This window comes from Raphanus sativus, chromosome 4, assembly GCF_000801105.2.
Source record: "Raphanus sativus cultivar WK10039 chromosome 4, ASM80110v3, whole genome shotgun sequence".
NCBI lineage: Eukaryota > Viridiplantae > Streptophyta > Magnoliopsida > Brassicales > Brassicaceae > Raphanus > Raphanus sativus.
The window spans coordinates 10,568,362-10,595,111 of NC_079514.1; the positions used below are offsets into that span (position 1 = coordinate 10,568,362).

Here is a 26,750-nt window from a genome sequence, read left to right on the forward strand (position 1 = left end):
ACAATTATTATCTTGTTGTCAAATAATTAAAATATTTAGTAAGGAAAAACAATCATCTTTAATTGTTGCCTCTATTTTTATTTCAAAAATAGAACATTCTGAAAATAGTTAAGAGTTTTTCTCTGATGATTACTTTTAATTTTTATTCTAAAAAATATTCTAAAAATATTTTTATTTATCTATTAATTTATTATATAGTTTTTTTAGAGAATTTTTCTAAGATAACAATTTTTAGTTTAGTTTAAAAAAATAACAACAAAAAGGTGACCAAAATAAACTTTAATAAATAATATATCTTTATATTCTTAGAGTTGGAAATGGCAAACAAAACTTCTTATTTTGTCCCATCCTATACTGCAGTGGACCCGTCATCAAGCGAATCATCAAGCGGATCATTGCGGATCAGGTCAACGAGGACCACGGTCCTCAGAATGGCTGACCAAACTCGCCCCGTAAAATATACATGCCTTTACGGGCTGGTCAGTAGGACATGTGATTATGGACGCATCAAGACGCTTCAGACAACTCCAAGACGCTTTAAACCATTCTAAGACGCTTCAGACCAGTACATGACATGATTCTCTGCTCTGGATCGGGTGTGGCTTGTAGCATCTTTGAGTCAGTGGTGTTGCTTGCAACTTGGAGTCCCGATTGAAGAATGGTCATCCAAATACCAGGATATATGTTTGGATCTCTTGATAGACTGTTTTTCTTCTTATTATAGGTTTAGAAGATGTGGTTATTGGATCTTGCTATCACTATAACCCGCCTTTGTGATAGAGTGTGCCACCTATTAGAGGTCTCGGCTTTTAGTGGGTAAGCATTATCTTTCCGATAGTCCGATGTTTCTGCGTTTCACTGAACCGGGTTAATTGCGAGGATGATGATGTCATCGGGATTCAGCTACTCCGTCAAGATGGCAACTAAGACGGCGGCGGTCTCTTAGGCTCGGGAAGGCACATACAACACGGGTAACTCTGGGTATATTCTACCTTCCCGGGATATGCCAATTACGATTGAGAACGGTGAACGATTCCGTGGATAGCCAACTGCGCCGGGTTAGGTTTGTGTAAAGAGATCTAGTTGGGGACGGTTTAAGCGGTTATTTTGTCGGATTCAAAGTTGTAATCGATACCAGATTTCTGATTCGGACCGGTTGTTTTAAGTAAATAAATTTTACTTAAAAAAAGAAAAAATAATTAAATTTAGCTTCAGCGACTGTACTGTCGCCAGTGGTTCACTATTTTTGCCACCATTAACGAGTGACTTGAATAAAGATTTTGTTTTGTTTGGTTTGGTTCATGTGTCTACGTACAAGTATAAATAATGGTGTCGATGTACGCACACATGACGAAACATCAGAACACCAGCGTTCGCATTTACTTTTTACTTTTGTGTGTGTGGAGCTTAGTGGCCCACTTATTATATGTATTACCTTATCTAGTTAATTTTGTCAAAAGACAATTTTTTTGGCTTTTTGACTTTTGAACCCTGTATACACCATGGTAAAAGGGTTATAAGAAAACCGTTAGTGCTGTTTCTATTTTATTAAAGTTGAAGTACCCACTGATAATATTTGGAAACATGGATAACATTTTAAAGGAAAATTGTTTGGAAACAAAAATAGTAGTATAAATATTTTCTTTTATTTATACATTTAGCCATTGTATTTACAATAAATTAAGTACTTCATTTTTATATTTTTTTTATTTAATCAGACTTTGCCACTATATTTAAAATCAATATAAATTAATTAATTACAATTCCAAAGTTTATCTAAACAAATCTATAGTATCTATTTTATTAAAGTTGAAGCACTCATTGATAATGTTTGGAAACATGGATAACATTTTAAAGGAAAATTGTTTGGAAACAAGAATAGTAGTATAAATATTTTCTTTTATTTACACATTTAACCATTGCATTTACAATAAATTAAATACTTCCTTTTTATTTTATTTTATTTACAGATTTTGCCACTATATTTAAAATTAATATAAATTAACTAATTACAATTCCAAAGTTTATCTAAACAAATCTATAGTAATCTATTATATTAAATTAGAAACATAATCTAATGATATAGGTTTAATCCAACTATTTTAATACAATTATTAAAAAAATTTACTAATCATTTTAAAATATATTTTATACAAATATTATTACAAAGAAATACAAAAATATAATTAAAACACAAATATAAAAATTAAATTTCTAAAAGATGTAAAACAAAAATATACCCGTCCTTCAAAGGACGGGTCAGAATCTAGTTAATTGTTAAATCATATATCGATATAAATATTATAATGTATCATATATACCATGCATAAAAATTGAAGAGAGATATAATGAATGAAGAGAAGTCATCAATGATATTTTTATTCTCTAATATCACAGTTTTTGATTTTTATTTCGCCGCTCTTTTTTCTTCAACCGATTGTTGTCACGATGAAAGCCTGATTGATATGCAGTATTTGTTTCTTCACAGACTCATCTTGAAATTATCATAACCATTTCGGTAGTCGAAATGTCTGTTCTTTTATATTATAGTATTAAAATGATGGTACTGTGCCTTCATATCATTCAACCACGTTGCAGTGTCATTTCGAATTTTAATATTCTTATAAAATGACATTTAACAAATTGAAAAAGTCTTATAAAATGTAGTAATTGTTTTTAGTCTTTGTTGACAACTCTGCAATAATAGATATAAAAAAATAAATGTAAAACAGAGATGCATGTATTGTTTCTTGATAACGAGCATTGAACAAATTTGTTTTTCAACAGTTATTGACCATTTCTACTTCTCATTATATTATTTCTTAAATACATTGGAGATAGAGTGGACCGTTAAATTTTCAATCATCCCTAAAATCCACGACTCATTCTTTTTCAGCTTGACTTTATGACACATATAGGCAAAAGGATTCACAAATTTTCACTTGTTATATCACCCGCTTCGTACATCAAAGGTAAAAGAGTGAATTTGTAAGAAATACTTAGTAGAAAAGAAATTAACTGACTACTCATATGTTTGTCAAAAAAGAAAAAAAAACTGACTACTCACATATAACAAGGATATGATATTCTACCACAAAAATGACCAGTTTTCCTTAATAGTGTATGAGTCTTTTTTTTTTGAACTTTAATAGTGTATGAGTCTTGTCTGTTAATTTTTATTCAAAAGACAGAGAAATATATTGTAAAATTAGATATAATAGAATAAACACACAATAAATTTGTGTCTTATGTGAAGATAAAAAATTGAATCATATTAAATAAATGTATTATATAGATATATATATATATATATAGATTTAAAACCAGTTTATGTAGTATAATATAAAATTCAGAAATATAGTTATTTAGAAAAACTGATGAAATCAATTGTAACTAGAAGAAGAAATATATTTACAATGAAGAAAATAAATAAATAAAAACAGTACTACACATACGTAGACATAAACGTGTAATGGCTATTAATACATATTGTATATGTTATATTATATATATACTTAACTGTTATGTACATTTGCCTAATTAATTTTTTTTCTGGGTCATAGGATCAAATTTCTCAAGGTAAAAAGCGTCAGTTTTATCAAAGTTCCAAAAAAAAGCGTCCCTTCATTCTTTTGGTAATTGCTATTCATCTTTTTTTTTTTTTTTTTTGTCATCAAACATACAGACTCATATTGACTCTGTACACCAAACTGGTAGCTCGGCATCCATGTGAATGACAAAAGACGATTGTTGTCTGGCACTGCGTGCTAAACGATCCGCCCTTGAATTTGCCGTCCTTGGTACATAGATGAGCTGTGAGCTATGGAAACTACTTTGTAAGCTTCTGATATCCTCCAGATAACTTGCGAACGCCGGCCACTCTTCTGGTTCCGAAACCATCTTCACCAACTGAGAACAATCCGTTGCAAATGTAACCTGAAACTGACGTAAATTCCTCATACATTCCATTGCCCAAATCAATGCTTCCACCTCCGAGTGAAGGGGAGATATACTTGCCCGCACATTTCGTGCCCCCATTAATCCCTCATATCCTTCCAGAGTACTGTACCATCCTTGTCCCGAGAAAGAGTCTTTATCCTTCCACGAACCATCTGTGAAGCACCATCTCCCTGAAATTGAAGGAGGCTGATATGCTTGAGGTGGTATAGTGTGTCGGATAGTCAACTCTTGGGCCGCAGCCCACATAGTAGCCTCCGTTTCAGCTAGCTTTAGTGTATCCATGGCATCAACATCCAGATTACTAAAGACCTTACTGTTCCTTGCTTTCCAAATATACCATAGGATCCATGCAAATTGATGATCAGTCATCTTGGGTAAAACTCTCCAGAATAAATGATCCATGTTATTATACAATGATTCCGAGGGGAAAACATGTGGATGTGTTGGTATAGTTGATAATGCCCATATTTGCCGTGCTGGAGGACATTCAAAAAATACATGATTCAAAGATTCCTCTGTACTCCCACATCTGTCACAAATAGTGTCCCCTTGCATTCCTCGGGCTTTTAAATTCTTTTTAACCGCAACACACCCTGATACAATCTGCCAAAGAAAGTGTTTTATCTTTGGTGGACACTTAACCTGCCAACAAAAAGCTTTTAAAGAATCTACCGTTGGTCCATAGAAAGCTAGTTTATTTTCTTTGTCGGGATAAACCATTTCCACCTCATATCCTGATTTAACCGTATATTTTCCATTTTTGGTAAAATGCCAGCCATCCTTGTCTTTTATACAAAACTTACTGAGAGGTATACTTTCAATAATCTTTGCATCCAATGGATCCACCAAGGCCCTAATGGCTTGTGAGTTCCAAGTCCTAGAACCTGGAATAATGAGAGATTCAACCGTAAGTTCCGGAAATAAATCGTGATGGTTTTTGTTTGCAGGTCTCGGGCGAGTGGTTGGGAGCCAAGGGTCATTCCATACTGAAATAGATGAACCTGTTCCCACCCTTTTAATTAGTCCTTTGCTAACCAGAGATCGAGCAGATACGATAATCCTCCATCCATATGATGGAGAGTAAGAACGGATTGGTTCCAGGGGTGAAGCGTTCCGGAAATACCGACCCTTGAATACTCGAGCAAATAGAGTATTCGCTATTCATCTTTTATTTTCCCAAATAATCACTGTTCTTTTCTATCAACTTAATTGGCACATAGAAAAATGTTAATGATTTGTTTATTTTGTTGAGTTTATAACTATACATTTAATATAAATACTTAATATATTTTTACTTCAATGACAATAGTTAATATCTATAGAGACAACGGTATCTAGAGTTTTGTTTTTTTACTAAACACTATATATGATCATCATATATGACGGCGTTAGCTTTCAGGACTACTAGGAATATTGCAGATTTCAGATTTTTTAGTCACAGGAGATGAGGAGATTTTAATAAATTTAGGTTTAAACTAATGTTGATGACTGAAACGAATAATACAGTATTTTAGGAGAAAATATATCAGATGGGATGATGTTAAGCTTTTCTAGAACAAACAATTTAAAAATAAATAAAAGCAGCAATGCGAATAAACAGCTTTAAAGTTTGCATTATTCTTATGTGGTTTTTAATCAATTATTATTACCTGGATGTTGATTAGAAAATTTCCCAACAATCAAAAGATGTCAGCTTTTCTACAACTTCTTTGGTAAATCTGAAAATTGAATATTGTATTGTCCGGACAACATATAAAATTAAGGTTTTGCACATAGTATATACTTTCCTTACTATATCAGACTCCACTATCCACTATCTTTCACAAATACAATTATTGAGAGCATCCTCGAAATGGCAAGCAAGAAAAAAGTAAGTTTTAAATTAACAGTATGTCTAAAAAGTTCGCTCTGCTTTTTGAAAAGTTATGTTTAATTTTATCCGAAGATATTCGAACTTATTCAGTTTTATTTTAGTCTCATTGTTTTTAGTGTATTGCTTGCACTGTTTTTTGGTTCTCTGCGAATATGAATGCTAGCTAAGAGAAAATGATTAGATACCTAACTTAAGTTACAAATGTAATATATATCACAAGCGTTAGCTATAAAAGTATGTTTTCCAACCATTCAAATAATGTGACATAAAAACAATATTACCATAACCAATAGGTTACATGTTATGCTGTGGTGTATATATGAACAAATTTTAGTTCTAGGCATACACTACGTTGTTAAACTTCCAAAAGATTACAAGATTTCTTTCATGGAGCCATGGATGTGTTACATTCCTTAATTACGTTAATCTTGATTATATAGAAGTCATTCCAATAGATTCTTCTTTCAACCTATGTCTACTCAATAAAATGAGTGGATAGCGAAAGATTCTAGTTACAGTTAAGCATTAAAGTTTATAGTCTTTCGTTCAACAAGAAAAAGAAAAGAGACGTAAGATTGTGATTAAAAATGGAATTCACTTTGAACAAGTCATCACAGTTTTACACATTTGTATGCTTTAATTAAACTATATAGAGCTACTTGTTTTACAATATTAATTATTCTTAGTGCTCGAACGACAGAAGAAGAGATTCTTTTGTATTGGGTCGCAAAAGGAAATTCAATAAGTAAAAGTCACAATATTGATTAATACAATAAGAGTCAGATGCAAAATAATTCAGCTGTTGATTATCTTAATATATATCACCGGATATATACAAAACACCATCAAATAAGTACTGATAGTTGAAAATAAGAACGTAAACAAACGACGATTGGTCAGGATTAATTTATGCTTAACGAGAAAAAGGTTTAATTAATTTGCATTAGAGAAAAGGAATCATGATCATCTCGAATCAACACATGCACTCAAATAGAAAGGTCATGTCTTCTATTGGCTACTAGTCCAATATTATTTATTTTACAAAATTTCCAGACATAAAAAACGAAAATTTTGTACAAGTATTCATATATGGAACACACACTCTCTCTCTCGCACACACACAACACAAACACGCACATTGAGAAAAGAGGATCAAAGCAATTAACCCTAAACTCACCCCACCACAAAATATAGGGTTCACTAAAACGTAGTTAACACATTATTACAAGTAGTTTTTTCATATGATTATAACTCAATAATTAAACAGTCCTGGAATATCCCAATCCTGTGAAAATGAGCCAGAAATCATCTCATAATCACCTTCTAACAACTGATGAGGTGGATAACCCCAAAAGTCTGCTGAGTCAGAGAAAATGAACTCGTTACTTAGCTGAGTCATGCCATCATAGCTCGATCCTAAACTCGGCAGCTCAACAATCTCCCCTAGCTCCTCAGAGCCAGTCCCTGAAGAAGACACAAGAGACTCCAGAGAAGAAGAAGATTGGGAGGACGAAAACGTGAAAGATGAAGAAGAAGGAGAAGACTGCGAGGTTGTCATTATGATCTCCATGTGTGCAGCTTTGAGAGCTGCGGCTTGGATGTCTCGAGGGCTGAGAGAACTTGGCCGTGGGAAAGAGCCGGCGAGGTCAGGGAAGTTGAGTATCGCGGAGGTTCCTTTGATGCTGAGAGCGGCTACGTCGTGTGCACGCGCCGCCATCTCCGGGGAAGGAAACGTTCCGAGCCATATACGAGATTTCTTCCTCGGCTCTCTTATCTCCGACACCCATTTTCCCCAGTTCCTCTTTCGGACACCCCGGTAAACCGGATGCTTACCGGAATCTCTAGCAAGATTAGTCTTCTCTTTCTTGCTGTCTTGACTCACTGAGTTAGTCGAGTTCTTGGACGTACTCTCTAATGCTGTCATTGGTGATCTTACTTTTAACAAGAGCTATATACCAAATACACCAATGGCACATTAACCGCTACTGTTTTTTTTTTCTTTAGGATTTGGAGGTTTTGGGTAGTGAAACTGAAAAGGAAAGTGAAGTTAAAAAGTTTTGAGAATTTTACAAAATATATTATTTTTGGAAATGAGTTAATGAAGGAAAGTGAGACACATAGCTTGATGGGTATTTGTCTTCATTTCTCAATCAACTCTCTTATTTATATGCAAGAATTGCTTTGGGTGTGGTGGAGTTAAAGGAAGAAGATATGGGACAAATATTTCACTGAGTCTAGTAAGTAAAACTAGATCTTGACCCGCGCTTTGGAAGCGCGGAATATTTTACGATGAAAAATTTCATTAATAACTTAACAAATATTTTGGTAATTTTTAAAAGTGTGTATTTAAAATATTTCTGCATTTAAATCAGCATTTTTAAATTCAACTCGATTGTGATTATACCGGTTAATTCGGAGATCTGACAATTCAATTTAGGTTTTTAAAATATTCATATTAAAAAAATTACTAAACCCTGAGATTATCCGATTGAACTGTTGGATGACTGATATGTAATCTAATTTGATTTAAATTGTAATAATTTCATAATTTGTAATCTTATACTCCAAGTTTTAAAGTTCATTATTTTACAATTTATGAAATTATGATGTTTCTACAAAATTTTAAAAAGAAAATGATAGATATAACATAACTAAGATTAATTATTGTATTGTTTGGAAACATTGATAGTAATATAAAAAATATATTGTTTGGAAACATTGATAGTAGTATAAAGAAATAAATATATTGTTTGGAAACATAGATAGTAGTATAAAGAAAGAAACATTAATGATTTAATGTAAGTTTAACTATAAAGTATAAATGTGTATTTAATTTAAAAACTTACAAAATAAATGTTAGGTCCAATAGAATGTTTCTGTTTTAATAAGATAGATAAGAAAGGACCCATGGGGCTAAATTTGATTTTGATGCCCTTTAAAAGACCCGTACGTATTTTTATTTATTATGACAACAGCATACATCCATATTTGCCTTTACCAAAAAAAACTTTAAGAGAAAACAATATTTTTACTTTTTTTTTGTAACACAAATTTCATTAATTCAAATCTAAGGAGTTTCAACGATTACAACCGGAGGTAAGCTCGACGGTAAGAAAAACAACAATAACAGAATAACAATACAGCATAGGATAGAAGTGTTAAAAGGAGAGGCTAGCTCGAAGTAGAGAGATCCGCAGATAATCTTTACTTGAATCCTTGAAACCACAGCTCTTTCGAGCTTCAAATAGTCTGAAGAGACGTTGAAATACCCTAATGAAAGGGATTTGAAGAGGGTTGGGAACCCGATTGAAGCTAGCAACTCCGTCAAATAGAAGAGAAAAGCTCTATAACCGTCTACACTGCCCCGGGAGACTAGGTGAATCTCAAGAGATCCGGATGACAAGAAGATCGGTAAGCGACATGGTGAGATGGTTGAAACTCTTTTCATCTCCGATTCCATTGGTGAATTTGACCGTGAAACGACCATAATAGTTGACAAACTCGGAGAAAGTTGTCGGACATAACCGTGGTATATAGGTCTTATGCGCCTGCAATTTGAACCACTAAGGAGACTTTCCGAGCCACTAAAGAGACTTCCCGACGAGACTATGTGAATCTCGAATAAATCGGAAAGCAAAACAGACCTGAAACGCCTAGATTTAGAGATAAAGATCCAGTGTAACCTTAGGGTCAGAGTCGTTGCACGGGTTGGAGGCGATGAAATGCTCTTGATGAAACTTAACTGGTGGATGGAAGCTGTGGCCATGGTGAGAACTAGGACTCCAATATTACCGTATTGAGACCTGTTGCTCTCAACAGAACCTAAGCTGAGCCATAAGCCCATTATTAAGATTTGAAAAACCACTCCAAGAGATTTGTGGGATTGAACCCATCGTTGAAAGTTCTTGACCAAAGTACGGCACGGTGATGAGACAGGACTTCGATTGGCTAGCTCTGGTGAGAGACAGATGCGAAACAAAGGATGCTCAGGTTGTGCTCCAAGCAGGGACCCAGGTGGTGCGAGAAGGTGTGCAGATCCGGTGAGTTTGAGAAGAGTAGATCCGGCGCTCCTGCTTGCAGTGAGAGGGTGAGCAGTGACGAGGAGAGAAACAGGGGAGGCGGCGACGACCAAGGGATGATTAGATGCGGAGACGGCGGCGGCGACGTGAGAGACGATGGAGATGAAAGCACATGGGATGAAGACGACGATGAACTGCAGAGATGACGGTGATGAGACGGCGGTACACAGGACCCGACGCCGGCGGCCTGAGGCCCCACCGGCGTCGAGAGATGAAGGTTGCGGCGGCGTGGTCTTTTGCTAAAGGAACCCTTCGTTCGCCCTAAATGAGAGAAAACGTACAATATTTTTACTTGTTTCTTTCTTCCGATATTTGTTTTTCTTTACTACGCGAGCAAGAGATGTGCTTTATTGGGGATATTTTTTATTTGTAACACAAATTTATTAATTCAAATCTAAAAAGTTTCAGCGATTACAACCGGAAGTATGTTTGACGATAAAAATGAACGATAATAACAATAGTACAATAAAACATGGGATAGAAGTGTTAGAAGAGAGACTTGCTCAAAATAAAGATATCCGCAGATAGTATTCACTTGAATCTTAGAAACCACAGTTCAAAAGAGTTTTAAAAAGTCTGAAATGACGTTAAAATATCTTAGTGAAAGGGATTTGGAAGAGTTCAATACAAGCTTGAACAGCGGGAATAATTCACCTCTCACAGAGAGGGATGATGCGGGAGAGTCTCTCTCAACCGCAAAATCAACAGTAACTTCAACTAAACTCACCCGAAAAACTAGGTGAATCTCAAATGACGGTGAGGCGGACAGTGAATTCGACATTGAAATACACATGATCAGCTCTAAAAGCCGCAAGACTTATCTAAGATACTAGGTGAATCTCAAACTCTAGCTTCAACTTTAAAGAAGCACTTAAGACAATGGAGTTTGGTGATGAAGCATACGGTTTAATCGTATCAGGAGTTCGGACCTTGACAATACTGTGTCGAGGCTAACTTGTTGTAACCGGAAGAAACTTGAGCAACTTGACACCGTACTCATTGAGCAAATGCAAGTAAGAATAGGATAAGAGGCAGAGAGCTTTGGTATGGTCGGGTTTAAGCCATACTTGCTTGGATATGGAACTAAAGTTTCGATGAGATGCAGTAAGAGGATACTCAAAAGATTTGCCATGCGGAGTCCTAGCGGTGCTTGACGGAGAGGATACAAATATGATGAGGAGGATAGCTCCTCCAATGAGGCAGGTCTGAGTTGTCTCTGTTCTTGACCCACGGTAGCTGATCTCGTGGAAGAAACAAAGCCAGAGATCTTTGTGTAAATTATCTCCATAAAACTCTCGTCGAGATGATGTTATCTCAATGTCAGATGAACAATTAGTAACATGATGATCTGTGAGACAGCTAACGGGATTTGGTGTTGGAGAGCGACGGTGGTAATAGGCGGATAGCGACAACATTGGAGAGCGGCGGCAATTGAAGCTGGATAGGGAAGAGTGGAGGTGACAGAGCTCTTCTTCACTGCTAAAACCTGGCACGGAAGAGGAACACGAGAGTAGGTGGTGATGTTAAATTCTGGCGAGATGGCGACAATAAAAACGATGAAAACACTATGGCAGATGTTGAGGACGACAAAATAAGAAACAGAAAACGGTGGATAGTGAACGACAGTACTAATTGCTCGACACTGCGGCCAAAGGCTTCTCCGGCACCGAAAAGATGTTGTGCGGTGCGGTATCGATAATTGGGTTTGAGAGCGTATTAAGGCAAATTTTTTTTATTAGGTTCAGACTTAAATCCGTTAAAAATATATATAAAACGGGATATTTTCTTTACTATTTAACAAAATAACTCTGTATGATTTTTTCATCTGAAATTATCATTTAAAACATTCAAAAACGATTTTCTCATATGATGAATATTATGAATTGTAAAATATATAACAACATTTTTAAATATATAACCATGAAAACTAATGCTCCATTTATCATTATTTATATGATCTATTAAAAAGAGTTCAGCACTATGATTATTCATTAAGATATTCCTTTTAGTTAAGAGAAATTGCCAAAAATACCATTTTCATAGTACCACTTTTCATGTTTACACTAACCACTTTTACCACTACTTTTAATGAAGGGTTTAGATTTGAACGTTTAGGATTTAGGGTTTAGATTTTATGTTTTAGGGTTTAGATTTGATATTTTAGGGTTTAGGGTATAAAGTTTAGGGTTTAGAGTTGAGGATTTAGGGTTTATAGTTGAGGTTTCAGGGTTTAGGGTTTAGGATATTGAATTTAGGGTATATAGTTTAGGGTTAGGGTTTAGAGTTGAAGATTTAGGGTTTAGGGTTTAGAATTAAAGGTTTAGGATTTAGAATTTTGGATTAAAATTTTGAAAAGCATATAAAAACAAAAATGTAAGAATCTTTAACATTTTAATAAATAAGGTATTTTTGAAAATGTGTACTTAATAGTGGTAAAGATGAATAATGGTACCTTCAAAGTGGTATTTTTGAAAATTCCCCATTAGTTAAAGTGGTTCTGCTGTTTTATTAATAATATAACTCTATTCTATTACCCAGCCCTAATGTTTCTTTTCTAAAGAAAGTTTATGATCTTGAAATTAAAGAAAACAATTTAAGAACAAATGCAATTACGTAAGAGAATAGGATCTAATATGCAACTAATTCTCTTTTTTGATTTCTTAAAGCAAATTATTGTTTCCTTTTTTTTGATCAAATTATTGTTTCTTTAAGAATAAATCTTAATAGGGAAAATCGCATAAAAAACCCTCAAACTGTCACTTACTAGCACTTTAAACCTTGAAGTTTTTTCACTAACACTTTTAACCTTCAAAGTGACATTTGTATCATAAAAAACCTCCAAATCAAAAAATTGACCGGTTCAGCAGGTAATTTTTCAAAAATAATTATTTAATTAATAAAATAAACAAAATAAATAAATAAAATCCAAAAATAAATAAAAATCGAAAATTTTAATAAAATTTACAAAAATCAAAAAAAAAAAAATAAAAAAAAAAAAAAATTTTAAAAATTAAATAAATAAATATATTAAAAATTAAATTATTTTCTAAAATATTAATAAAAATAACTAAAAAATTAATAATAAATAAGATTAAATTTAAATAGAGAAGAACTAAATAAAAAGTTCACAATTTTTTAAAAAATGGAAAATATAAAACTCAAAATTCAAAATTCACAAGTGACGATGATGGTTTCTCACATAACCATTAACAATGACGATAATTGTCATATCTCCAATGATAGTTTCCAACATCATCTTAAAAATGACAAAAAAACTTTTTCAAACTTTTGAATTTTCATTTTTTTGAAATATATGAATTTTTTTATTTTCTGTTTTTAGTTTGATCTCATTTATTTTGGATTTTTTCTAACTTTTTGATTCTTATGTAATTATATATTAATTAATAAAAATCATAAAATTAGAAAAAATCAGAAAATTAATTAAAATTTAGAAAATTAAAATTCAAAACTAAATGAGATCAAATTAAAAAACAGAAAAATAAAAATTCATATATTTCAAAAAAATGAAAATTCAAAAGTTTGAAAAAGTTTTTTTTGTCATTTTCAAGATGATGTTGGAAACTATCGTTGGAGATATGGCAATTATCATCATTGTTAATGGTTATGTGAGAAACCATCATCGTCACTAGTGAATTTTGAATTTTATATTTTCCATTTTTAAAAAAAAACTGTGAATTTTTTATTTAGTTCTTCTCTATTTAAATTTAATCTTATTTATTATTAACTTTTTAGTTATTTTTATTAATATTTTTAGAAAATAATTTAATTTTTAATATATTTATTTAATTTTCTAAAATTTTAATTTTTTTTTTTTTTTTTTTTTTTTTTGTAAATTTTATTAAAATTTTCGATTTTTATTTATTTTTTGGATTTTTATTTACTTATTTTGTTTTTATTTATTAATTAAATAATTATTTTTAAACAATTACCTGCTGAACCGGTCAATTTTTTGATTTGAAGGTTTTTTATGATACAAATGTCACCTTGAAGGTTAAAAGTGTTAGTGAAAAAACTTCAAGGTTTAAAGTGTTAGTAACTGACACTTTGAGGGTTTTTTATGCGATTTTCCCAATCTTAATATAAAAATAAGAATTTATGACAACATCGATATAATGAGATAAATTTTCTTGCGTAGTGCCGAGTGCCGACTGTATAAATCTTTTATTGTATAGTAATATGATAGTGACTTTTTATTAGATTTTATAATTTTTCTCCTTCGCGTTGAAATTGGTGTGTCAACTGTTTTTAGTTATTTTAAGTTTTCATCTCAAATTCACTGTTCAATTATCTCTGGTCGTGATCTCAATGCATCATCATGTTTGTCACTACAGAAACATTATCTTCATATAAAATAAATAATTCTTTGTCAAGCATATATATGATGAGGTTCTACAAATATACAATAAAGAGGATTCAGATAGCTTTTAAGTTAAAGCGTAGATTGGAGATTGTAAAATTGTGCAGTCTTTTGTTCTGTTTGGCCGACCGACCAATATAGTTGAAGAGAGAAATCATAGAATTAAATTTAAAAGTTATAGAGTTAATTAATGTCTTAAATACTTAAACATGCAGAGCATTGTAATGATCTAACACCACAAACTGTAAACAATAGTTCTATATTTGTAGCAACTGGTTGAACACCTCTGATTTTTGTTTTTAATGGGGTTTGACGGTTTGATTCTGGTGTGTAACATTAGGGTATCATTAACTCTGGTCTTTTAGCTAGGATTCTTAAAAACGGTTTTCTGGCCGAAGCTAAAAACCCCAATTAAAAGATTAGGGTTAATCAGCATCCATGTAAAACTAATTACAAATGTTATTAATAATTGGTATATTTAAAGAAGGGTTTTGGAAGCCACAATAAAATAGTTCATGATAAACCGTTTGTCACTCATGTGAACTCAAGTCTCTAATTGACAAAACTTAAACTCAAGTGTCTTTGATCAAAAAAAACTCAAGTCTCTAAATTTGTTCGTGGGTCGTGGCAGCGTTAGCTTTGAGAATGATTCCAAATATGACAGCTTATATATTCGATTTTTGCACATTTTTTTGTTTAATACTTTAATTTATCTCTATATTATCTTATATTGTATTCTGCATAAGTTTTTGTATGTTTTTGAAGTAGTCTAACATCCAGGTTAAAGACAAATTTTAGTGAAAAGAAGAAGAAGAAGTTAGTTACAAATTTGAATATGAACAATTATACTAAATCAAGTGGCAGCACGGGACGACGTTGTGCCTTCTTTAACCGTACGTTCAGTATGTATACATGCATTTTAATTTGCTACTAATATGGTTATGGCAATTAAATTAAAGTTGCAAGTCGCTACTCATTTGGTGGATGGCCAAAACATGGTCACAATTTCTACTTTCTAGTCTTTAATGGTTCTATATTATGCCTTTGAAAAGCGAACTTAATGGGTGAATATTTAGTTTTTAGAAAAAATATTTAGGGATCTATCACAAAAAAGTAGTTGTTAAACACTAAGAACATCAACATTGATAAAAAATACTCATAGAAATTTCAATAATATATTTTAATGTTAAAATTTTTGTCAACCATTAAAGCAGCGTAAAATGTTGAAAGAATTACATAAATGCTAGAGAATTTCTCATATAAGAGTGTATCCCATTTTTCTCTTCAATTTTTGTTGTTGTTGTTGTTAGAAACTCATTGAAAAAGATTTACCAATGTTGATGTTCTAATTTCTAAGCTACTCAACGTATATAAATTCACAAAGGTAGGTGTCTGACTGAAAACGTCTAGAACACGGGATATAAATGTTCATATTCTAGGAATTTAATTAAGTGTTCTAACTTACTGGATAGAATTGGATATATGGAAATTGATCTTTAGCTATTTAAGGATGCTATATGGTATATTTAATGGACAAAAAATTGTTCTAAAATATAAATTTTCAAGCTGCTATTCTTGTGCTTGAATTAGCTACCAAACAAAATCATAATCTACTAACTCTCTTTGTAATTGGAGATTACTATTGAGCAACGTGATCAAAACAAATTCTGAATTTCCTAAAAGCAGCATTATAATTTCTCAATGTGTTTCACCTTCAATCAGTGGCCATAGTCTTTTTTTTTATAACCGTGGAGATCCAGCAATCGAGATCAACCGACTAGTCTCATAAAACTTACAAATTCCATGTATTTTTGCAATTTAACGCTAATCCAGATAGCCACATGAAATTTCGAAACCGAGTTCATATTGGGATCGAAACTCCCTCAAAACCACTAATCAACCATCTTGTGGTTAAGTGGCCATAGTCTTAAGATAACACATGTAACGTATCGATCTTATGATCCATAATATTATGATTCTTAAGGAGAAAGAGAAAATTAAAAAATCAACCCCAAGCAAAAGAAGTAAAATTGTCTTTACCCAAATAAACTAAACTATATACATTCAACAGTTAATTAGAGTCATGTTACATGCTCTAGGTACTGATCAAAGACAATAAACTATTAAAAAAATTACAAGATCAATGTGTTTACCCAAATGTTAAAATGAATTATTCCAAATCCTAGCTATCATTAATTAGTGATTAGGGAATTATTCCAAATCCTAACTATCATTAATCAGTGACAAAAAGAAAGGAATTATACAAGAATTGGTTTGGCTGAATCTTTAGCATTTGGATAAGAGAAATCATGCACTTGGATAAACTAGCGCGTTGCCACATCTCCCGAAGTTCCTAGATGTATCATGCAACGCTTTCTACATTCAGATTCTGAGAACCGATCTTTCAAAAATCTAAACAAATTTGACTATCGACTCAAATGTATCGAATCTAATGTACACTATACTGTTTTCACCTTGTGTACCTCATTGCTAAGATAATTGTATTTTTTTTTGTCACGAAAGATAATTGTATTGTTCTCTTGTTATTTAAAGTCATGAGCATATATGTCTCTTTTCCAATTGTTACGTATGTTGAGTTCTAAACCTTACAATAACATAAACCTTTTTCGTTGAGGCAATTAGACTGCATGCTGTTAGAGTTTCTCGTTTTAACAGATAACTAGATCTTGACCCGTGCGACCGCACGGGTATTTATTTTCTGTTTTTAGTTTTTTGTTTGTATTAAGTGATGTATTTGTAATATTTGATCATAAATTTAGATCGAAAACTATTTTTTGCAGTTATAACAAAAATTAAAATTAAAATTTTAATAAAATATTCTTATATAAATTCAATTATCCTAATTAAAATAGTATAGGTGTGGGTCATAATGCTTTTGAATTCCAAATATTTGGAATTTCTATTAATATAATTTTTTTAAAAAAATCTCACTCGGTATTTAATTTTTTAAATTTAAATTTGTGTGTGTACTAAATATGTTATATTTGTAAATGTAATCATATTAAATTAAGTAATTTTATATTTTTGTGTTTAATGTAAAATGTATCACCGACACTGGAGGTCATCTAAACAAATTTAACATCTATGATTAGATGTATGTGTAAGATTTATAGCAAACAAATTTTTTGAATGATAAGTATGAAAATAGACAATATGGTTAGTATGCTATTAAACATGATACATTAGTTATAAAATTTGTAAAAAAATATAATTGTTAGACTTTTAACAAATTTGGGACATATAAAAATTAAGATTAAAATTTGTAAGAAAACGAAATGTAATATAATATATATTTGATCTAACTGCTAATTTATTATAAATGGGTTTACGTGTTCAATAATTTTCAGATTGGATTTTGACAATTAGTTTTCATAATTACTGTAGACAAATGAGAAAGTCAATGGAAAATAATTTTTCGAAAATAAATAAGGTGATTCAGTTTCTATATCTTGTAGTAGACATGAACGTTCGAATATCCATTCGGGTTTGATTCAGGTCTCTTGGGATTTTAGGTTTTCGGGGTGAAAGGTCTTAGTCTCATTTAGGTATTTATAATTTCGGTTCATGTTCTGGTTTGGATAACTCATTTAAATTGTTTTAAAAAATTAAAATTCTTAAAATATAAAATAAAAATATATATAACAAATAAATTTGAATAATATATGCTAAAAACTTAAACTTAACATAAAAACTGGTTTGGTTCGAATATTAAAAGATAGTGATGGCACAATAATTTTCCTACCATACCATATGCAATTTTTATTATCATTAAATGTCGTAAATTTAGAATTAGAAAATGTATTTATTAAACTGAAAAGACAGCATTAATAAATTTATAAATAATTTCGAAATTGATTTAATAGAGAAGGAAAGTTAAGTTTTATATTAGGACAACACATTAACTCAACTGAAAAAAAGACAAGTATTAAAATAGGTAATTTAAGTTATATTAGGACAACACATTAACTCAACTGAAAAGACAATCATTAAATCAGGTAGTTTAATTTGATTCTCAGTGACATGATAGTGCGAATAACTTTGAAATCTTAGGGGCAATTTAAATGTGTACTTCTCTTTTAATAGATTAGACTAGAACATGACCGGGCCGGGCGGATGTTTATTTAATTTTTTAATTTTTGATTTACATTAAATGATGTATTTATTAATAGTTACTTGTGATATATTGAGTTCTTTTTGAATTTGTAAAAAACAATCAAATGTGTGAAAAAGAAAATTTATTATAAAAAAGCTTAAAATGAACAATGATAGATTATATATGAAATATATAAATCAATTTAGTTAATTTAAAATACGTTGAAATAAATGACTTTGAGTCATATATAAATCAAAATCGGCTCATTGTTGTTACATTTTTTTGTTAGGGCCATAGTGCTTTAGGTCAAATTAAGTTGGTCTAGTGGCTCATGACTCCCCTCTTTTATTCTAACCGACAATTTTGTTTTGTAACCGTTCGGTGTTTAGAAAAAAATTGTGAAGAATGAAAAAAAGAAATATCCCGACTTTCGGTGTTCTCCCATGGCGATGACGATTTCAAAACTCATTAATCGAGGGTCTAATGTTTTATCTTTGTGAATCTGATGTTTTTTCTTTACGAATCAACGAATCAAGGTATGGAGTAATTAAATCTTTTTTGAAATAATTGGTTTATTTTTCATTCTGTTTCAAAGTATATTGTTTGCATGTCTAGTTACACATAGTTAATTAATAAATATCCATAACATTTATAAAGCAAATCAATTGTTTCCTAAAAATATTGTAGTTAGCAAGAATATAGGCAATTGTCTCATTCTTAACTATTTACTTAATCTTATATTTAATATTGAGTACTCTGCAAGTTCAGTTAAACAGATTTTACTGAGAAGAAAACATAGATAATTTATTCATACGATAATTTTTTAGACTTATTGAGACCTAACTTTATGTGAGGTGAATAAACATTGGTTTAAATGAAAAGGGAAATTCAATTTAATCTTGAAATTATTTTAATAGAGAATGGAAGTTAAATTTTATTTTACTACAATAAATAATTTCAAAATTAATATCCTAGATTTTTTTTATGATAACAAATATATAATTTTAGAATTTATTTAATACAAGAGAAGTTAAATTTTGTTTTAGGACAACACATTAACTAAATTGAAATAGACAAACATTAAAACAGAAATTATCTATAAATAAATAGAGTGATAAAGACACATTTAATAAACTAGTTAAGACAAACATTTTTATAGGAAGTTTAATTAATATTCTCAGTGGCATGCCATTATAAATAACTTGAAAAACTAAGGAGCATTTTTAAAGTGTACTTCTTTTTTAATAATATAGATAGTAATTGAAAATCTATTATTATTATTAATTCTCAAAAAAAAGAAAATCTATTATTATGCGAACATAATATACGGGAAAATGTTAGAGAAAAAGAATAAAGAAAAGAGAAAAGGCAATTTTTGTGTCGACGGGAGAAAAAAGCTTATCGATGGGAGAACATTGGAAAAAGAGCCAAGTTGTATGATTTAATTGGCAAACAAATGGTCCAAGAGAGACATCTGGAAATGTAGGGCATGCCCATAAGTTTTTGCTTTTCTTACATAGGAGAGTATAAAAGGAGCTAGTCAACGAAACGCGCGTATCGTTGTCGTTTTGGTCCCATTCAGTGACAAAAAAAAAAGTATATGCATGCAACAGTAGAACTCAATTATTGCAATTTGTCGATATTTTTCTACAGGAAGTCACCGACCGATGTTTTTGTTTGTCGTTGGTGTATATATATACTAGAATAAGCCCGTCCTACGGACGGGAAGTAGATTAATAAATAATTTAGATAATCAAAATAAATATTTAATATGAGTTGTTATTATTAAAAAAGATATATATTTGTTAAAAATTATGTTATTGGACTTGAAGACTAAATAAGCCATATTATCTAAAAATTTGGAGATGCTTTTTAAAAAGACCTTAACCCACCTTCGAAACGTGGGATCTATACTATTATTTGCGAAGTGATTTTTCGAACAATATAATGAAACATACAGTGTATCTAGGGTAAGCTAATGAATAAAAAAAATACATTCTATTGATTTTTTCAATTAATTCAGCATTTATTTTCATTGTTTACTATTGTTTTAACTTTTTATTTTATCACTTAAAAATCAAATATTTTCACAATAAAAATTGTTTTACTTTGATGTTGGTCTTAATTCTATATTGAATTTGATAGTAAGTAGATTATTTTTTCAAAATATAGTTATTTGTTTTTAATTTAAAAAAATACTTTATACATTTCCATTTAAAATTAATAATTTAAATGATGCAAGTAGAATGATTTATTCATTATAACAAAAACAATTAAAATTACGTAGTAACATAAAACCTGTTGTTCAGGAAAAAAAACATAAAAACCTAATACTGTTTGTTATGAATATAATTTGTTTACTATAATTAAGAAGAAAATAAATTATGTTATCTGAATAAATTATTAGAGTTTTAAACTAATAAAATTATGAAATTCAATAATTTAAAACATTTTAAAATAATATATATTATTACAAATGATTATGTTATACATACAATATATTTTAAAATTTATGTTGTGGTTCGAGTCTACAAACCAGTTTTCAAATGGATATGTCAATTTTTTTGTTTGGTTTTCTAATTTTTTTTTAAGCTAAATATAAATCTATTACATATGACTGATGAATAACTGATGAGGTAAACACCAAATATTTAAATATAATATATATATCTATTTAAATAATTGTTTCCTCTCTTTGACCAAAAAAAAAAAAATCATCTCCTCTGTGATAAGAATCATGGAAGAATGTACAAAAGGTGTCATCGAAAGCTATTTGGCTCAAATTGTGCGTTAGTTTTCAACAGACTCAATAAGTATTTTCCATGAATTCCTTGAGAATGTCTTCACAGCATCTTGGGGTTTGACTTCACCAGGAAGAATTCTTTCTACAATACACCAATAATGAGCGTCATCTTGTTGACCAATGACTTCTTGATTCTCCGGAAACGCAGCAAAGCTCCTAAGCTCCTTGAACATGTCTCAAATAGTCTTAAAACCTTGGATCTTCTTCATTGACATGGATACCTGGCAAGGATTCGAGACATGTGTCGCTATTCTCCACTTACCATACTCAGAATGTAACCCTCCTGGTTTCTGCGTTTGTTGGGTACACAGTACCAAAAAGATCTGACACATCAACTTAAAGATCTTGATACTTCTTTTTTTTTTTGAGCAACTGATCTTGATACTTCATTAGCAGAAATGATAGCACCATACGTACATAGCTATAGGTTGAAGAGGAATGAATTATAAATCAAAACTCCTGAAGCGACACAAAAATAATGCAAAATCTTCAATTGCCAAATAGACAGAAGATGAATGTTTGAGGAGAGAAAAACAAACAATTGTTTTATAATATGTTTGTGGAAGTACCGAAGCAGGAAAAAGATCAACATTTTGCGAATAGATTTTCTTTAAAACAGCACAGAGATTTTGCAGCTATCTATACTCATGCTACAAACTCCTAATTCTTAGTTATCGGCCTCCTCATGCCAATGATTATACAACATTGAACATAAATGAACAGAAGTTTCTAATATGCCATGATGCGTAATAATTAACAAAATCAAAAGCAAAGCATGTGAGTTATGGCAAATTTCTAGGCTTGGAGATACACGTGAAATCCAAACACAAACAGTCCTAAGGATTTTACAGAAGCATTTGCCAATGGTTAGTTAGCAAAATCAGTGAACGGAATTTCCTATGAATTATTAATAGCTTACGTAACTACAACATTTAATGGTAAACTTTACAATATGGTTAATTGCATATCGGATAATAGACTGCTCAGGCAAGACAGTAGAGAGCCATGAAACTCAAAATTACAAATATCAGAGAGCACCACATTGTGTTGTTTATTGCTCAAGTTCTATGTGTTAAATCAAAAGCTAACAGCAGTGCACTGTCTAGGGATGCCTTAGAGTTTAGACTAAGCATCATTCTATAGAAACTCCCAAATCAACAAAGATGCCACCTTTAACTTTAAAGCTAAGATTTTCATTACCTTCTTGACGGAGGCAGACCATGAAAACGTAAGCCCCGAGAACACAATGAAGAAAAACGGTCTCCACAGATCCCAATCACAAAGTACCTCCAGGATCCTTGCTATTCGGATTCGGAAACACCACCAGCTTCTGATTACACACGACAGATCCCTTTTCACAGTATCTCACACCGGCTCCTTCAACGTGTTCGGCGGAGACCCGAATCCGCTCCCCCCGATCGTCTTGGAACCTTCGAGATGACGATGTTACCTGGCGGCGGAAGCGACGGAGGGGCTGTAACGGGTGTCACTTTCTGGGAGGTAGAGGAATAAGACGGCGGAAGCGGAGGGAGGTTGGATTGGACGAAGGGAGAGGAGGATGAGACGGGTATTGAGGGACCGATCGGGCTAGGTGGGCATGTGGAGAGGACGGTTCCGAACCTGATTGGAATCCGCCGTTCATCATGTTCTCGATCTCGTCGATGTCTGATTGGGACGATTGGTAAAACTGAATTTTAATAAAACGCAGAGTTTTGTAATAGTAGGACACGTGTCGAGACAGTAGCCTTTGAATTGATGACGTGGAAGCATACGTGGATAGCCCAGGAGGGAAGGAAACTTAACTTTATATAAATATAGACACGGAAGAACAAGGGACCATTGTAATCCAAAGAATTGTTCGCAGTAACTAGCTAGTTTAGGTCTCGTTAATGTGTGTCCAGCTTTATTTAATGTAATGTTTTTAGAGCCTACTTAATTATTGTTGTAGAATCTTATGCATTATCACTCCATTGGTTTCAAATTATGGTTTTAATTATTTTTTTCTTTTGAGAAAAGGTATTAGTATTTTCACATTATGAAGACAATCTATTATGCTTTTCGAAAATAAGTTTCTATTGTATTTTATTTTATTATTAAGGCCATGTTCGTTTCGTGATCTCGGTGCGACATCCAGACGCAGACGCGGATTGATGTTCGTTTGATGCTAAATAGAGTTTAAGTTGAACGCAGCATCCAGATATATTTTCATAACTCATCCAGATATTTCAGGATTTCTGGATGAGATTTTTAAACGTTTCCAGAAACACTAAACACTAAAATATAAGGAATTTTTGGTCATTTGACATAAAATTCATCCAAATACAAAAATACAGAATACAAAACGAACCTAACTGCATCTAGATACAGTTTCGAGACGCATGATCCCAAATTTACAGAATCGCGAACGAACGATATCTGATTGCTGCATCCAATTGTTGCATCCAATTATTACGCTCAGATACCGCGTCTGGAATTCTCATCCAGTTTACAAAACGAACAGGGCCTAACTTTAAAACTTACACTTAGATGACAACTGAAAATGCACAAACAAGCTTAGCATAAAAAAGATTTTCATTCGAAATAAAGGGATTACCTTTTTTCATCCATGTCATTTTTTTAATGTTAAAACCTTTCGTTCATGTAGTTAAAACAAGAGTTCAAACTTCCACACAAGGAAAATTAAGAAGACGGACGTATAAGAGCAGATTTAGCTAAACCGCCAGCAATAATTTTTCAACCATGAGATAAAATGAAGAATAATCCAACTCACCTCCATCAAGTTCTTCTCAGATTGCCAAACGCTCATACGAGCTATCATCAACAAGAACAAGATCAAAGAGATCTACGGTGTTCTCCAAGACATCGAAACTTTGTCTCTTCGGTTCTCATCTATCTCTTTTCAGTTCATGCCCCGTTCTCAAAACAGGAAGACTGATTTATTGTCTAAGCATGCCCTTAAGGCCCATAGTAATTTCTCTTCCTCAAGTTTGTAGAGCCCATGGACTGAAGTAATCCTTTCTTTCTTTTTAATTAAAATCAGTTGTTCAAAAAAAAAAAATCCAACATACGGAATGTCGTGGAGGATATTTTTGTTAGAAGTCTCATAGGAAAATCATGTGAGAAGATGAAACTTTTCTTCCCTGTTATCTAAGTTCATGATTTATAAGCATGCAATAATCACTTACTATATGACAATGGGTTTAAAACTTAGGGGCAGAACATAAAAGGACTAATTCATTGTCGACCATATTAATCAGTGAGTAGTTCCGTTTATGTTTCTACGGAATTATTCAAATTTGGACCACCAATGTCTAAATCTTGTTGTACTGGATTGCTTTTCTAAAATTTTATGTGGATATATCTTCTCGATTCATGTCTCTCTTTGGTTGATTATGGAAATAAGTGATAACGACTGAACATCACCTTTTACAATATATCACAAATTAGGTAATTATCAGTAAAGACACCACACAGATTGTAGTGTCTAAAGTAATGTTTTCAATTCAGTCCGTAATGATGGGAAAATGATTTTCCAATGGGTAATATTTTCATAAGTATTATCTTTTCAAATTCAACTTAAGGAAGCACACAGTGTTGGCGGTGAACCATTAAAATTTATATACGACATTTGAGTAAAATGGTATTTCCCATAAGAATACACCGAATCATGGTTATCTTGCCACTAGTTGCAAATACTTTTTTCAATAGTGTAGATCCAAACTTTAGGTTCACAATCTCTCTTAGATTCAAGTAAGTATCTTAGATAGTTTAATTTAAAAAATAACTTTCTATACCAAAAATAACCAACCCATTTATGTTATTACTTGGCCATCAACATCTTGGTTGGTTGCGAATACTACGAAATGTTTGATACATTAAGCAGTACAAATTTTTGTGTGTGGCCAAACTATGTCGACGACTACTCGTCCATCTTTTTGTGTTAAAAGAGTAGACACGTCTTTTTTTTTTTGAGCAAGAGTAGACACGTCTATCGGTCTAGATATTTTACCTGTAATAATTAAACCAGACGGATGTTGTTACCCTCTTCAATTCTGGGACCAAAAACGGTTACTTGATGAGTCGATTTCTAAACAAGAGTTTCCTATGGTACGTCAAATTAATGCAGTTTGGTAAATAAATTAAAAACCTATGAAAATGAGTATGAAAAAACAACATGAGCAGCCTATTATAATCAATTAATTTATGATTCTTCCTAATTTTAAGGTTAAGATTCCGGTTTTGAATGGTGAGCAGACAAAATGTGCTGCAGTACAGCAGTAGCACTGTAGTAAAAGTCGTTCTACAGTCAGTACTTTATGTTATTCATACAAAAAAGCAGCTTTATTACAGTTGATTTGTTTTTTTTTTCATTTTTTAGTACATTATAAGCTATTTTGAACCGCATGTTAACCATTTGAAATATGACAGTTTCAAGACTAGTTTCAATACGGTTCAATGTAGGTCACAAGTATTGTAAGTGTTAAAAACAATATTACTTTAGTTTCGTGTTAACAAAAATACTAATAGCGAAAAGTTAATTACACTTAGATCACTGTTAAATACTAAACTTTTTTTCCTAGTTTCCTTAATTCGTTTCTTCTTGTATATATATTTACACATTAACATACTATATATATGCTTGGTGAAAAGTAAAAACTACTGAAAAATTTGGAGATGATAAGGTTTATTTATTTGCGTAAGAGACAGACAAAACATATTGAAAAGAAACATGTCTCCGTAACGTCAAACATCACCATCTCCATTTATTGCCCTTTTCTTCTGTATAGCTTTTCTCCCAAGAAGGTGATATGACTTCTAAACTTATTAATAAATTCATCAAAAGAAGAAGAATATTGGATGATAACTCCAACGAAAATCATATAGACCGAAAAACTTGGCAGTTTTCTTGATCTGCTCCTTGTTTCTCACATGCTACTCTGCTTGGCTCCTGAATTGAATATAAACCACTAGAGATGGCAATTGGTTCTCCCGTCCCGTCCCGTCCCGAACCGCTGCGGGTTCGACTTCTGGCGGTACACGGCGGGCCTGTCCCGCGCGGGATGCGGTCTTCAAACTAGCTGCCCAATCCCGTACCGCGAAATATGCAGGCCTTCGCGGGCCGTCCCGCGGGACATCGAATATTACATTGCTTATTTCTACATGCACAAATAAACATAGGCATGAATTGATTTTCATCTTGCACATGATCGAGTATACTCTTACAAGATCAATACAATAAGCTTATACAAAACAAATGTATTTATTATCATTTATGATGGTTTGAAGAAGCTCTACCAGTGCAGATTAGAGGTTCTTGGGAGACCGGAAGCATCATCGACACTGAAACCACCATCAATGGAGTTCCATAGTGTCTAATCTCTCTCTCTCTCACTCTCTCTCTCTCTCTCTCTCTCTCTCTCTCTCTCTCTCTCTCTCCTCTCTCTCTCTCTCTCTCTCTCCTCTCTCTCTCTCTCTCTCTCTTCTCTCTCTCTCTCTCTCTTCTCTCTCTCTCTCTCTCTCTCTCTCTCTCTCATCTCTCTCTC

At 32.1% G+C, this 26,750-nt stretch overlaps 1 protein-coding gene and 1 pseudogene across 1 annotated transcript; both read right to left on the reverse strand.

Moving 5' to 3' along the window:
• Window positions 1–6,796: 6,796 nt before the first annotated feature.
• On the reverse strand, window positions 6,797–7,971 carry LOC108831059 (ethylene-responsive transcription factor TINY). Its single transcript, XM_018604630.2, has one exon. The coding sequence runs from the start codon at window positions 7,755–7,757 to the stop codon at window positions 7,086–7,088; it is 672 nt and encodes a 223-aa protein (XP_018460132.1). The 5' UTR covers window positions 7,758–7,971; the 3' UTR covers window positions 6,797–7,085.
• A 14,373-nt stretch (window positions 7,972–22,344) lies between these two features.
• Window positions 22,345–23,423, reverse strand: LOC130511107 (protein YIP4b-like; annotated as a pseudogene).
• Window positions 23,424–26,750: the final 3,327 nt, after the last annotated feature.

What these genes read in the sequence shown, in the direction of transcription:
- LOC108831059 (XM_018604630.2), bottom strand. Translation starts at nt 7,757, where the DNA reads ATGACAGCATTAGAGAGTACGTCCAAGAACTCGACTAACTCAGTGAGT.